This window comes from Trachurus japonicus, chromosome 17 (assembly GCF_045865225.1).
Source record: "Trachurus japonicus isolate A0001 chromosome 17, Traja_1.0".
NCBI lineage: Eukaryota > Metazoa > Chordata > Actinopteri > Carangiformes > Carangidae > Trachurus > Trachurus japonicus.
Window position 1 is genome coordinate 31,173,802 of NC_140923.1, and position 16,038 is coordinate 31,189,839.

The 16,038-nt window shown below is 38.8% G+C and overlaps 1 protein-coding gene across 1 annotated transcript; it reads right to left on the reverse strand.

The window, feature by feature from the left end:
- Window positions 1–3,109: 3,109 nt before the first annotated feature.
- Window positions 3,110–14,066, reverse strand: LOC146971079 (SH2 domain-containing protein 1A-like). The gene is made up of 5 exons (XM_085804330.1): window positions 13,844–14,066; window positions 9,924–10,140; window positions 8,484–8,544; window positions 7,841–7,985; window positions 3,110–3,332 (listed from the first exon to the last, which is right to left on the reverse strand). Exons 2-5 carry the CDS (start codon window positions 10,073–10,075, stop codon window positions 3,286–3,288), a joined length of 405 nt encoding a protein of 134 aa, XP_085660456.1. The 5' UTR covers window positions 10,076–10,140; window positions 13,844–14,066; the 3' UTR covers window positions 3,110–3,285.
- Window positions 14,067–16,038: the final 1,972 nt, after the last annotated feature.

Genomic DNA, 16,038 nt, shown 5'->3' on the forward strand with positions numbered 1-16,038 from the left:
CTCTGGCTGACAATAGTTGCGTTTCCATCCACCTTTTTTTATTCGCATTTTCAAAAATTGCGAATAAATACTTGAATGGAAACGCCAGAAATTCGAAAAAAGGCAGTAAATGCGCATAAAAGTTTATACGCTTGGAGGGGGTGGATTTGTCAGCGTATCGATTAAAGGAAATGCGAGTTTTTGTGATGGATTATGCGAATTGAGCCAGAGTTTGTGGGTGAAGTGCTGCTGGACTTCACCCAGCGATGTTCAAACAAATGGAGAACGACGCCCCGGTGTCCCAGCTCTCCTCTCTGCACCCCGCGACACAAACGCGCTCCGTAACCCGTAATCTTTTGTTTATGACGGTTAAGACTACACAAACACACGCCGTAACATCGTATATGTAACGTTATCCACCGCTACATTTATTGATTTTTCACCAGCTTCGTATGTCAACAGATGCACATGGGCGAGAGGAGCATAACCAAAACAGCGGAAAAGCGAGCGGACTTGCACAGTTCCCGACTGACTTTCTGTGTAAATATCTCATGTTACAACATGAAAATCTGAGGCTTATAGCTATTCAAGTGCGGCCTATATATGTATTTTCTTTAAAAATTTAGCTGGTGTGGCTTATACAGGTGCGTCTATAGTCCGGAAAGTACGTAAATTGTCCATGATGTTGAGTGTCAGCTGAGTGTCAGCTGTCAGCTGAGTGTCAACTGTTGGATACATTCACGCTCTCTTATGACGTAATCTCACGGCGCTCTCCTCCTCTCCCAATAATCGCAAAACAATAATGAATGGAAACGGTCATAAATTCGCATTTGCTTTTTGCGCATTTTCACAAAATCCGCTTTTAAATTCGATACGACTTGGATGGAAACCCAACTAATGTCACCACTCTAGCTCTGCTCGTTAGACGCAACACACACCCATTATAAAGCTGGATTTTGTCAAAAAACTTAATGATTTTAAAACTGCCAAATATCAGAAACTGTTGAAGATATCAATAAGCTGAGTCATAGAGGAACACTTAAAAAGTTTGTCTACAGCTTAGAATTTGAATGAAGTCTCTAGCAGAAAGTATGGTGAAGCTTTAGTGGCTGAAAGAAGTAAGAAGATTTGAAGAGTTTGAAGACTGTTCCAATGCATTCTCTATGGGGGAAAAAAAAATCAGAAAAAATGAAATATTTGAAAAAGTATAAAAAGTATGAAAAATTTGAATACATCCGATAAAGTCCAGAAAAAGCTGCACGTTTTGATATTTAAATTGTTGAAATAGCACAAAGTATGAAGGACTAGAAGAAGACCGTAAAAAGGCGGAAGAACATGGCCGAACAGAAGAACAATAGTGTGCATTCACACTAAAAAGAGAATAAAGAAAATGGCCGAAAATGGCTTTCAGCATTCACACTGATAAGAAAAAATCCACACAATAACAGTTTGCCCGGGCACTGGTCCCTGCAGCTATTTCATAACTGTAGGGATCAGTGCCGGGTGCGATGGCCCGTGGCCCTAATAATGGCCCCAGGACAGAGCCCTGTGGAACACCATGGCTAACTGGACAAGTACCTGTCTTCATCTTGCTTTTATTGGCTGCATTACAGTAAATCCTTCACCTTGTAACAAAGATGCCTATGACCTTTTCATTTTCCACTGTCAGTATCGACATGAAAAATTAAAATCAATCAATAATCAACTCTATGTTGTAAACAAGAATACAATAAATTCTCACAGTGAACAGAAATATCTTACACTCTTACCCAGTAGTTAAAGCTCACCTCTGTGCAATGACAACTCAGTGTTTTGTGTAACAGTCAATCAATATTATGCAGAACAACCAGAAAAAAGCATTACTCAAATTGTGAAACTGAGAACAATAACAATCTTACACCATTTTTTATACAGAGCACTAGGATGTTTGCTGTACAGAGTTGAGCCCAAGGGGGCAGTTGTCGGTCTGAGAAGTGAAGCTCACTTCCGCGTTCAAAAAACTGCAATCCCCTCGGATTCCTCTGGGGGCTGGTGTCAGAAGGGAGCATTCCCCATAGACCCCCATGTTAAAATCGCCGACTTTACATCCTCAGTAAACATGTTAAAAGCCTGGTGTCAGAACGTTTTTTCGTCTCAATCGATAGTTTCTACCCCCGCACACACTCTGAGGGGGGTGAATTTTTTTTTAACTCTACAGTTTTACTGTTATTAGGTTAAAATTCTGGCCAATTAGGGCGCGGAAACGTTGAGTGACAGGTGCGAGCAGCTCCGTGGACAGCTGCTTCGAGGCCAGTGGGCGGGTTCTCGGCCGGCCAATCCAACATGGCGCTGTTCAGGCCGCCATATTTGAGTCACAAAAACGACTCCCCAAAACCAATGGGTGACGTCACGGACGCTACGTCCATTCTTTTTACAGTCTATGGTTGAGCCTTAGTCACAAGTTAGTGCTTACAGCTCTGTAGCTACAGTGAACATAGCTGTGGTAAAAAGCTTTACACAATGATTAACATTACCATGAGTAAATGACCATTGGGGGGCACACAGGGTGCCCAATCAGATTGCAGGGGGGGCATGTGCCCCCCGCCCATGCCACCCTGGAAGCTCGCCCCTGAGGATGTCACTTCTGTGATGCTATATAAAAAGTGTACAGTACCTGACTTGAATGAGTGAAGACAATGAGCCATGTTTGTACATATTAACAATGAAAATCAAACTTGACAGCAAGAACAAACATAAAGTGAAGAAAGAAAAGATGTACCAGTACTCACTACTGCTGAACTCTCTTAGTTTAGTTTAGTTAAGTTGCAGGTCAGTTATAGTTGCTTTATACAGTATATAGAGAGAAAGATTGTAAATATCTCTCTCTCTCTCTCTCTCTCTCTCTCTCTCTCTCTCTCTCTCTCTCTCTCTCTCCAGTCTTATTTATAAAAATGTATGTTCACAGACACATGCAAACAAATAGACCCACCGCACAGGAAGGATACAGCTCTGTCAAAAGGAAACTACAGTCACAAAACAGAGTTTTTTCACCAGATCAAAAATATGTCAATTGTCCTCAAGGGCTCTTGGGTAGCTGGTGATACTGACATGTTTTTACATGAACTACAGTTGTGACATTTTGATCATGAAAGATAAAACTCCCTGTCTTTTGAAACTGATACTCATTTGAATCAGATATTGATAGAGATAAACATGGAAAGCCCCTGGAAAAAAAGGTGCACAGAGGGTTGACGTGCCACACACTCCTCTCATCTACAGTTTGTCCTCCTGGTTAATGGCGCTGGTCCTGTGGTGCAAAGACACGTGTCAGCGGAGAGAGCTGCTGCTGCTGCTCATCTCCATGTAGACAAACTCTGTGGATGAGACAGTTGGAACTATGTTAGAGGTGACTGAGTAGGTCATGAGTTGTGTCACATTTCCTTTCGCACTTTGATGTACAACAAACAAAATCACACTGAACACACTGCAGTGAGATAGGTAAACACTCATTCTGCTGTGCTATGCTTTTGGATCTGTGCAGGGAGCTGGTCTAATCTCATTCAAACCTATCATGGGCACCAGTTAGTTAGGGATAGTTCAACATTTTGACAAATGGGCCAACTGCCATAATCCCTATAGTTTTAGCAGTAAGTTCGTTACCTTTATTTGTCGGTGCAAGCTATTTTTAGACCGCGAGCTGCTCAGAGCTACGCTACGGAGGCAAATGGGATATCTTGGTTTCCCTCATCAAACTCATAAAATACACAATCCAACAAAAAATTCATGCAAAACCACTGATGCACATTTCCGTCGAGGACAGTTTTTCAACAAATAGTCTCTGCATTGACTCGAAAACAACGTTCTGTTACTATCTCATAGCGTGGTGAATGTGCAGGTCACAACTTGTCCACCAGAGCGTTTTGGAGTTGTTGGTTTGTGTATTTGATGAGTTTGATGAGGGAAACCAAGAAATTCCATTAGCCTCCGTAGCATAGCTCTGAGCAGCTCGCGACTCTGCCCCGCCATTCTAAAAATATCTTGCACTGACAATTAAAGGTAACAAACCTACTCTTATAATTATAGGGATTATGGCAATGGGCCAATGAACTATCCCTTTAAGGAGGCTGGAGAACCTGGAGAGAACCGGGAAGGCATGTTGCAACCAAAAACGTAATAACGGCCAATAACGTAATAATTTTGGCCATTTTAAATGTAATAAAGCCAATAATGTAATAAAACTTTTGAGCCAATAACGTAATAACATTTTGCCAATAATGTAATAAGTTATTACATTATTGGCTGGTTATTACGTTATTGGCCTAGTATTAAAAAAACCTTTGACAATGTAATAACTGGTGCCGATAATGTAATAATACATAAATATGACTGCAGTTCTTGGAAATAAAAGGCAGTTTTGTGCAGTTTGCTAATCAAAAATAGGTATAGTGGATGACAGTCGTAATATTTATTCATCCAAGATGTACTACCTTTCACCTCTCTCTCACTTCTACCATGCTTAGTTCGCAAACGGAAGAAGTAAGCATTGTAGGCTATTAACAACCTCCAAAACATAACCAAACTTGTGTATTGAATGGTGTCTGCCAGCCAGTTTATGTTTCAGTCATGTATAACTTCCTGCCTCAGACAAACCATTGGGAATAGGTAATGTTAAATGTGATAATCCCAGCATGGCTCGGAGGAGCAATGGCATTGATTTGATTTTACCATTGATTTTTTTTAATTAACATATTTAGCCATCATTTGTCCAACTTGATGGTTAGCGTTATCTCCAGAACACCCAAATGAAGTTCCAAATGAAGTGGCAGCACAATTGTACACATTCAGAAATCTCTTTCTCAAAGAAATGTTTTCTTTTGCAGCACCAATCAACAAATAGCTCACTGGTGAAACCAGCTGTTGGAGATCTAAAATGAAATCTTTGCAGGTTTCATACATCTAACTTTGATTTTCATGTTTGAAAATTAAAAACTACATCAAAACGTTGAGCTTAAAGTTCCCATTTGGATAAAGTGACATTTCAATGTTTTTTGTTTTTTCTACAGTGATGATAAAGCAGCTTTAGGTTCTATATTAATACTGTGAAAGTCTAAAGGTAGATGTTTGTATTGCTCCAAACAGTATAAAGGTCTTTTTTTTTTTTTTTTACATTTGTGAATGAAAAAACTACCATTATACTTTCACAGTATAAATATAGAACCTATGTTGCTTTATTCTCACTGTAAAAAACAAAAAAAACGACAACAAAAAAAACATCAAAATGTCACTTTATCCAACACGGGACCTTTAAGCTCAACGTGTTGAAAAAAAAAATTCAAATAGAAAGAGAATGGTAAAACCTGGGATTATCACATTTCACATGGTTTGTCTGAGGCAGGAAGTTATACATGACTGAAACATAAACTGGCTGGCAGACACCATTCAATACACAAGTTTGGTTATGTTTTGGAGGTTGTTGATAGCCTACAATGTTTACTTCTTCCGTTTGCAAACATATCATGAAGCATGGTAGAAGTGAGAGAGAGAGAGAGAGAGAGAGGGGGGTGAAAGATAGTACATATCTTGGATGAATAAATATGACGACTATGTCATCCACCTATTTTTGATTAGCAAACTGCACAAAAACCTATTAGGCTACATTATTGGCAAAAATTTATTACGTTATTGGCTCAAAAGTTTTATTACATTATTGGCACATTATTACATTATTGGCTTTATTACATTTAAAATGGCCAAAATTATTACATTATTGGCTGTTATTACGTTATTGGCCGTTATTACGTTTTTACAAGGCACAAAGAGAACATGCAAACTCCACACACAGACCACAGAACCTTTTTGTTAGGAGACAGTGCAAACCACTGTACCACCAAGTCTTGTGTTTGAGGGTTTCACGTAAACTTGAACTTAAAACAATAAGGATGCAAATACATTTTTGTGATTCTTCAATATCTTATACTGCGATTAGTAGGCTACATACATTTTAAATCCACAACTCAGTTTTTGAATCACAGTAACAATGCTAACCACTGCACCACCATGCTACTAGTCTTATATCTCAGGCACACTCAGTAAACTTGACTTATCTCTTTATCTTTTTCATAATTTAGTTTACCCTTCTATTAATAAATGCATTTCAAATCTCAAACTCAGTTTTTAAATCACAGTGACTGGGCCCAAAACTAGTGATGAAGCAGAGGAACATAAAAAACAAGGAAATCTGTATTTTCAAAGTGTTGCTGAGTCTACTACTATCTACCCCTGTGTGTGCGTGTGTGTGCATCTGTGTGTGTGTGTGTGTGTGTGTGTGTGTGTGTGTGTGTGTGTGTAACCTCATCATTTAGCAGCTATAGAAGATCAGGATGTTTATTGCAGTTTGAAACATAGGAAAATATCAGTGGTGTGTGGGCACTTACAGATCGGCAGGCAGAGCCCACCGCCCCCCCCCCCCCACACACACACACACACACACTTTTCCGCCCCACAAACCCACAGATCTAAATGTGTTTCTCTTAAATTCAGGCCCTGTCTTGTCTCACAGTTTCGTGCTGCTTGTCTTTCCTGTCCTGACAGCGTTCCTCCTGCACCTTGCTGCTCTCCTTCCTGGAGAACCGTCAGGTTTGTTCCCTTTGAACTGACAATAAACACGTCAAAGCAGCAGTTTGCCGCTTCAGAGTGCTCAAACTTCCTGCAGGTCTCGTACAGAGATCGCTGCAGCTCCTTCACATGAGGAGGTAATTAAGAGAACAACAACAGATCTGAGGTGATGAACTGGAGAAATTTGTTCATTTACTACACTTAGGAAGGAAAGACCGTTGCAGCAGTTATATAGTATATACATATATACGTATATAGGCTATATGTGCAATATCATAACTGATCTCAGAACAGCAGAAGCTAAAAGATGACAGCATCTTGACGAGCATACGTGTCTGTAGCTATCACCATCAAAGCCTTTGTCAATGGGACATGGAGCATGAAATTACAAGAAGAAAACAAACAGGAAATATCAGATCCATTGTGGAGAAAGAACCCCATGTTAGCATTTTTGGGTCAGTTGAAGGGTTTTTGCTAAGATGCCATGTTATTAACATGTTTGAGTTGTTTATTTCATAGCATTAAACATGTAAATGATTCTTTAAACTTTTACATCCTAAATAGACTGATACTCACAAGTGGCTAAATGAGACACAGGAAGTTGCAGACACGAAAAGTGATCTAATCTAAGACTAACAGTCCAGTCTACTTCCTGAGAGGAAAAGTGTTTGTGTTTTGATGGTGGTGATTTGGAGCCATGTGACCATTGTGTAATTCGTTTACAGTTTTTAACATGTGAAGATTATGGTACTGGATGAAAATAGGCTAGTATTGACCTCAGTCACTGAATTTATTGACTTTGTCTTTACTGGTCAGTCACTTCTTGTCATTGCGCTCTATATTGTGACATTAAATGTATCAAGCGTAGTGTTAGTTCTAGCAGGCCACGACGTCAAGCTCTAAATCAGCATCAACAGTGTATGTATCTCCGTGGCTGCTTCCTATTGGGAAATTACATTCAGAGCACGCTATTTAAACTGCTCTAGCCCGACGTCACCTCCCTTGCTGCTTCCTCTGCTGGCTTCTTTGCAACCCACCTCCACCCCAGCTCCTCCCGTTATCATAAAGAGGCTTATGCCCTTCATGATGGTTCATGAAGGGCAGGAAGGTGCTCTTCCTGCCTCAGGCTTTCCACGCAAGCGCGAGGAAGAGCAGGGGGTCCCAGAACAGTACCATACCACCAAATGAAACTTGTGCAAGTAAATATAGATTATTTTGACAAAGTGGTCCTGACTGAAGTGTGTTTGTGTGCAGGTGTGTGTGGTACCTTCTCCAAAGCTGATGTACTGTAGCTGTGTTTTGTCCAGTGGCTCTGTGAGGGGGGGCATTCGTACATCAGGGCTCATGCCCCTCCTGTATCTCTCTATCAGTGTTTCCACTGTTCTGAATCGTTGCTGTCTGACTCCTGGAATCTGATCAAACACACAAATAAATCATAAATAATTAATTCCAACGGTCATCAGTCTGACTCTGTAATAACCTGCACTTTGAACTCTTTATTACTTTTGACATTTATTGCACTGATCTATTGCCATTGCACAAGCCACTCTTTTTCATCTCACTCCATTACCTCACCCGGTTTTATCTATAAAGTCTTTTGCCACATTATCTATTTTGTGTATCTTACCTTTTTCTGTATACAAACTGTTCATTTATTCATATTCATGCCCATCCACACTGTGCAATATCTCTGAACAAGCAACTTGTAAGTATTGTTTTTCTACTTAAATACAAAACTGTATACATTTTGTTTACATACCTTTGTACATATAGAGTGTCTTTATATTTTTTTATTCTGAATGAATAAATTTCCCACAAGTGGGATCAATAACTAAGTCATGTGTCTTATGTGTTAACCACCCCGTCTATGCATGTGGGGGGTGTGATCTGCATGTTCATAGTTCACCCACCTGAAGAGACCAGCCCTCAGTGGAGTGTGTGAGCCTGAATGTGTGCACGAACGGTGCTTTCCTGTAAAACACAAATTACAGAAGTTCGAGAGATATGCTGTGAAATGATGTGAAGTCTGCGCACAAACGTTCCAGTCGAGTGATTCAAACTGAAAGAAGAGATGACTAATGATTCCAATTTTATGTTCGACGGTGGAGGTGAAACAACTTCTTATTTACATAAAAATCTCTGTAGAGCAGTCAAACTGATTCAGTTTATGTGATATAGCTGATTAGTCTCTATAGCTACAATATGCTGTCGTTTAGAATTTAAATAAGTAATTTATTTTCTTATTTATTATCTTCTCACCCTTCAAGCTGTAATTGTGTTTATCTTTCTATATTCTGTATATCAATTTAATGTTGGACATACTTGAGTCTTGATAACTTGATATGAGTGTAATTCTTAATAGAGAACTTTTATGGCTAATTTATGGTAGGTAATTTTGAACCAGTGAAACTGGAAGAAGAAAAATCACAATGTGAGAATACTTCCAATAAAAACTTTGTATAGCAATAATAGGATGATAATGAAGTCTTAATTGAGTAGGCCACTTAATTTTCATTTGTGCTCATGAGTTTGACTGTTGAAGAATTTTTAAACGGCCTTTGGCTCAAGCATCTGACATATATTTTTTTCCCTTTTTAAAAGCTCTCTGCAGCTTTCTAACAATAAAGTCTATATGGAATAATCAATAATATTCATCATTCTCTTTTAACATGTAAGTGTCGACACAAAAAGCTGCAATTGAATTGATGCAATAACAGTTGAAACTGTTGCAGTTTTTTATATTGAGGAAATCCTCTGTGGACGATTATAATGAACAAACTATATTTATAACAGCTGCAGAAAATTAAAATAGCTACTGTTTATGTAATACTATTTCTTTAATATCTAATATCACATGTTAATCACTTCAGTTATGTTTCATGATGTAATTAAAATAAAAGCTGATACGGCTTTCAGTGATTTAACATCATGGAGTCAATTTACAATTTATTTTAAAAAAAAAATGTTTTTACCCTATTTATATATCCATTTAGTTCTTTGTTTACATTTCAACTACATGCAAAAAAGCCATTTCATTGGTTTATTCATGCTGCCAAATCCAAAATGTGAGAAAACTTTGGTAACTCTGTCTCATTTGTACTATCACACAAAAGTAAAAAAAAACAACAACAACAACAAAAAAAAAAACATAAACAAAACATGAAAAAACATATATGTGCTTCTTTCTACAGACATGATAGGGTTTTGAAAACCTCACACCTGCATTTTCTATTGGCTTTCTCATTGTGTCTGTGCACGGTATTTAAATCAAGTTACTATAAATGAAATGTGGTCACAGATGAACAAACAGAAGAAGAGGAATCAAGTGTAGCACCACACTCACAGCTCACCTCACACACAGACAGTAGGCTCCCTGCATGGTCTCGCTGTCTCTGAGCAGAAAGCTGCCGTCATGTCCAAACCTCTCCATCAGCCTCTCTGTGGCCTCGCTCCCAATCCTCCCGTAATAAAAAGAGCGGACCAGCATCCCCTCCCGCTCCATGCTGCCTCAGGCCGGCCGTCTGACTGAGTGGAGGGTGGGCGGCTGTGCAGCAGGTTGTAGCAGCTCTGTAACACAGAGGCAGGAAAAGCTGTTCTGGTTTTCACACTTTTTTTTTGTCTTGCAGCTGCAGGTCACGTATTGCGCTTGTTTTAACCCAATTATGACGTTTATATGAAGAAAATGAAAGTAGAATTTTGGTTTTGCTGTGCCCTCGTCCTGCAGTGTGTGTTTCACATCAAGCAGAAACACAACATTTCTCACAAACTACTTCTCCTTCCAATTAACTCTGTGTGCATGTGAGTGTGTGAACATCTGTTGTTGTTGTTAGGCCTGTGAATATTCTCATTGGTCATAGTTATCTCAAGGAAATTGTTGTTGTTGTTTTATTCTGCATTTTAGTATCCAGCTGGAACATTCAATGTAGATTTTGACATTTAGCACTGTTACGTTAGGTATTTTAATACAGCATCAGGATGTGGTGCTGACAGACAGACAGACAGACAGACAGACAGACAGACAGACAGACAGACAGACAGACAGACAGACAGACAGACAGACAGACAGACAGACAGGTGGTTGGTTGGTGATATACAGTATCAGATTCACACACACTCTGCACACAGCAGCAATCCTCCTCACAAACCACCAGCCAACCCTGCTGCTCCATCAAAGGTCTTAACATTCAGCTCTCTTGTTCTCATGCCCTCATACAGTTTCCGTCTCTGCACAACAGAGATGGAAATGTCTCATGTAATAAACAATCGTGCAGAAGCAACATGGATGAAAAGTAGAAGAATAAGACACTTTTCTTTGTGATCATCACTTGGTCTCTGTCAAGTAGACCAGTCCTGATGTGTGAGAGGGACATTAGGAACTGACACAATCAAGATGTTTCTACAGTAGAGGCTGAAAGGACATCACAATTGTCGACTCTATTTCGACTCTATCTACTCCCACAAGGGTCAATTTTAGGGCCGCTGCTGTTTTGTTTATACATTAATGACTTGCCCTCTGTCTGTCAGGATGTTAACACTATAATGTATGCCGATGACACTGTATTGTATACTCATGGGAAAAATGTAACAGAGGTGGCTGTGAAATTAACAAAGGCAATGAACAAGGTTAGTGATTGGTTATACAATTCATGACTCACATTAAATGTGGAAAAAACTGTGACCATGTTCTTTACAAATATAGGTGTAAACTTAAAAGTTACCCTGATATTGTAGTAAATGGGCAAAAAATAAAACACGTAGAACAATTTAAATACCTGGGGGTAACGTTAGATCCAACACTTAGTTTTAAAGGGCATGTCAAAAAGCTGAGTAACACGTTGAAATATAATTTAGCTAATTTCAGATACATAAGAAATTCTCTCACCCTTGAGGCATCAAGTACATATTTAAATGCAAGCCCCATTTTTGTACTGTGTTACATCCTGGTCTCAGGCATGTAAAACAGTTACAAAACCACTAGAGTTATTGTACAAAAGTAGTCTTAAGATCCATGCCAAAAAACCACGGCATTACCATCATTGCCATGTACTTGCCAAATATGATATTTTGAGCTTTGAAAACTTGATTATACACTCAAATGTTTGTCTACTTCACAAAATTATTCATAATGCTTATGCCCCCCCTCTGAAAAAGTTTGTGACACTCTGCTCTGAAAACACAGTACGTCTAACTAGATCTGTTACGAGGGGTGAGTGTAGTATTCCTCAACGTAGAACTCAGTTTGGCAGCTCTTCTTTTTCATGTGTGGCCATGAGTCAGTGTCCTTCCCACACAACTTATTCTATGTACAAATCCTCACAAATTCTCATGCTTGTCAAAGCGCTGGTTACTAAGTAAGCAAGTTTGCACATATTGTTGAGTACTATGTGAGTGTGTGTATGTGTCTGGCTATGAGTGTGGTTATTAGAGGATGATGATTGTTATCTGTGTATTGTATGTGTATGTGTTTGAATGTGTGATGAGAGTGAGAGAGAGTGTACTGTATGTGCTGTTAGTCCCTATTGTGCACTTTATGATTTGGCGCTCCTGTTTCCCTGCTTTTATTAGTGCATTCTGTCAATTTTTTAAATATTATGGTTATTATGTCCTATTTCAATTAATCTTAGTAATATTGTATCTGTTTAGCACTTTACCTGCCCAGGGACTACAGGCGGAAATTAGCAATTGTTGCTATAACCTGGCTCAAAGCATCTCTTCTTGTTTTACAAGATTAATGTTTTTTGTGCATTGTCCCTGTTTTAAATAAATAAATTCATTCATTCATTCATTGTATCCTATAGAGTATCCAGCAGGTGGCGCTACTGAACACTACTCAAGAAAAATACAATAAAAACACTGTGTATTACAGTAAAAGGATTTCCCATAAAAAGATGACTCGTATTCTTATAGGAGTCATGTTATCACCTTATCTGCCCTACAAAGGCAAAGTGTAAAAATAATAATCAGTAATCTGTAAAAATACCAAACTGAGAAAAACAGCTTTTTGTATTTTTCATTGTCAGGTTTAAGCATCAAATTATGAATAACTACCAAGTCTATAATTGATTAGATAAAGGTGGACTGAATTAAATGTATTTTGACCATTTTATGGCAGATACTGCACTTTGCCTTGGTTTTGGTGCAGATACTGCACTTTGGCTTGGTATAGCTACAGATACTTGGTTTTACTCCAATGGAATAGAGTAAATTATAGAATGTAGGGAGTACAGTACTCTTTGCAGATACTGCACTTTGACTTGGTTTCACAGTGCTTTTTTGGATGGACAGCAAAATAAAAAGCCCAATAATTCTGGAAATTTTAGCAGTACCAATATCAAATTCTTCCAGATTGAAGAGAATATGCCACACTTTGCAGATACTGCACTTTGCCTTTGTAGGTCAGTTATATGATCAACACGCACGCACACACACACACAGAAAGAGAGAGAGAGAGAGAAGTTGAAATTAAACAGCCATCACATGCTGCAATATATTTTCATGATAATTTGGTTATATTTACATTGCAAGATCATTCAAAATTCATAAAACATAAATGCCTTTAATTTATTAATTTTAATCTGTATGTTTATTTATGCTCTTCTTATCAATATTTCTCTTCAAATTTTGGGAAAGTGTTTTTTGGACACATTATCAACATTTACTGACTTTGAGGTGGGTTTATATTTTTTTATACAATAGTGGGGTAAAGCACGCACATCCAAAAGTATTGCAGGTGCAGGACTAACAAACAAGTAGACTTAGAAGAAAAAAAGGGTGAAGTCCGCACACTGTTAAAGCTCCTCAAGTGTTTATTGTAGGGATCAACGTTTCAAAATTCATATTCATTTGGGCCAGAGCTATACATGGGTATGTAATTGCTCCAATTTGTAATGTGTTTCATATATACTTTTATATGTTTTTATTTTATTTGTTCATATATGTCACATTATGGAAAATCAATATGTAGATATATTTAAAAAGTGGTTTGAGTTATATGATGTAAGATATAACAGTGCGGAAAATAAAAACTTTCCTTATAGATCTAGATGTTTATAGAAGAAAAGCAGGATTTTCATTCACCACCTCGGCTTTGAGAAAATATGGTGACAAGAAGAACACCAGCTCACTTTGTGTGGCTGATGTGGCAGCAGGTGCGTATAACCGGTTCAGACTCAAGTTCAGCATTAGCATCACTCCAACCACCTCATCAGAAATGAATGTTACACTTGAGCCTCAACAACACTGCACATATAGAGTCTCAAAAGTCTCCTACCTTTGATGAGGCCGTGTCAGTGTCTCCCTCCAGTTTGTTTATGATGCCACAGAAGTGGTGGTGGTTGTCGAACAGAAGAGACTCAAACTGAAGCTCATGGATTCAAATGAATTTATCTGAAAAGAAATTGAAAACCCAGAAAGAACACTTCATCATCCATAGGTTTCCACAGTACTTCCCCAAATACAAGTTGGGGACTCCCATGCTTCCTGTTTCACCAGTGCCCACAACAACAACAACAACAACAACAACAACAACAACAATCTTTCTGTTATTGCACTGTCTGGTGCAACTTGTCTTGCCCTTACAAAATCAGACATGCACTCCAACACAATCACTCCTATGTACAGTTCATTCACCATAAAGCCCACTCAGGAAACATGAATGTTTCAGTAGTTATATGGAGTGAAACTACAGTGGAGCCTCTCAGACAGGAGGATACACTGAGGCTGAAACAGTCAGTCAGCTGTGATAAACCAGACACAAATCCCTTGTGAGCTCATTTGAAATCACAGTGACTGGTTGGTCCACTCCCTGTGGACTCACTGATCTGCTCTCCCCTCCACACTGACAGAGATGTTTGTACGTGATGTGACCCTACAGATAGGCCCCGCCCTCTGAGTCATCCAACAATATCAAACATGACTCTGCTTGAAACTGCGCTCAAGTTCACTCAAATATTGCGAGGTACGGTTCTGTCCTCCAAAAACATTGGTAGGGACATGTCCTTACTGTCCATATCCAAACATACACGTTTACTATCTACCTGTGGAAGAACTGTGAAAACCTTCAATATGTGCTCAATATCTAAATCATTGAATTGATATACTTTTTTTTTACCATTTAGAATTATCTTCTTAAAGTCTTAGGTGCATAAAAATGTAAAATGTCTTACAAACGCTTCATAAAAACTATGATAAACGATGAACTATTAAAGCAGAAGTAAGCAGAATGTTTGTGTTAATATAAATCTTAAATAGTTATATCTTCCGACAGCAATCACTTACAGTATATAGAGTGTTTGGTCTGAAACACCGGTCTGTCAGTCACTCTGCTCTGCTGTAAGCCGAGGAGAAAACTTTCCTTGTATCCTACAACCTTTATCCAATGAGGAGAGAGAACGGCATAAAGGGGCGGTCCTCTCTGTGTGTGCAGCCAAGGGATGCACATGAATGTGGTGACATAGGGACGAGGGCGGGGACTGCTAACTCCATCGGCTGACAGGAAGTTAGCCAAAACGACCGAATCGCTTACTTCTGCTTTAAGTTAATCAATTAATGGTCTAATAAAACAAGAGCCTTTAAAATGAAAATGTGTGAAAGAAATGAACTCAAACATCAGTAAACACCCTGCCCTGTCTGCTTTAAAAAGTCTGTCTACCTGTGACAAATTATGTTATATTTCTATGGAGGGAGTTTATTATGGCCACAATTCTTGTGTCTCTGCAGCTGAAGAGGATGTGAGCAGTACACCAGTGAAACCATGACTGTCGCTGTAAAAGTCAACCCCTCCCATATGACTCCATAAAGGACTTACCCTCCGACACTAATCACACCACATATCTCATGAGAAACAGCCCCACATAGACGAGTCACGCAGCTTAGGCAGCGTTTTAACATCCACCACACAAAGTCAGTGGAGCCAGCAGCCATTGACCAATCAAAACCCACAACCAGATTTAAAGCATTACTTACATTTTAATGGCACAATATGGTATATGACATTCTGTCAGAGAGAACAGAACAAACTCTCCTCTGGCTTATGTCTCATCGCTTTGGAACAAATCAGTTCAGCACTTTTTGTGTTATTTTTTATCCTACTGATGAATGAACTAACAAACGGTTAAATTAACAATAATAATAATAATGATAAGAACAAAGTCAAAACCATGTGAGTTAATGAATATATCGCAACATTCGACCACATGTGTGAAGTAAGACATTTTTGACATGACCTTTGAAATCTACATGAAAGCAACATGAAGTGCATTCATATAAAAAAAAGTAGTACATAAAAATACATTCTGAAGTTACTTTGGTATTAACTCAAAAGTACATAGTGTTCTTTTTTTTTTGTATATTTTTTGGGCATTTTTGCCTTTATAGATAGTGCAGTTGAGACAGACAGGAAACGGGGAGGCAGAGAGAGGGCGCCCGACGCGGGACTCGAACCGGGGCCGACCGCAGCTACGCGAC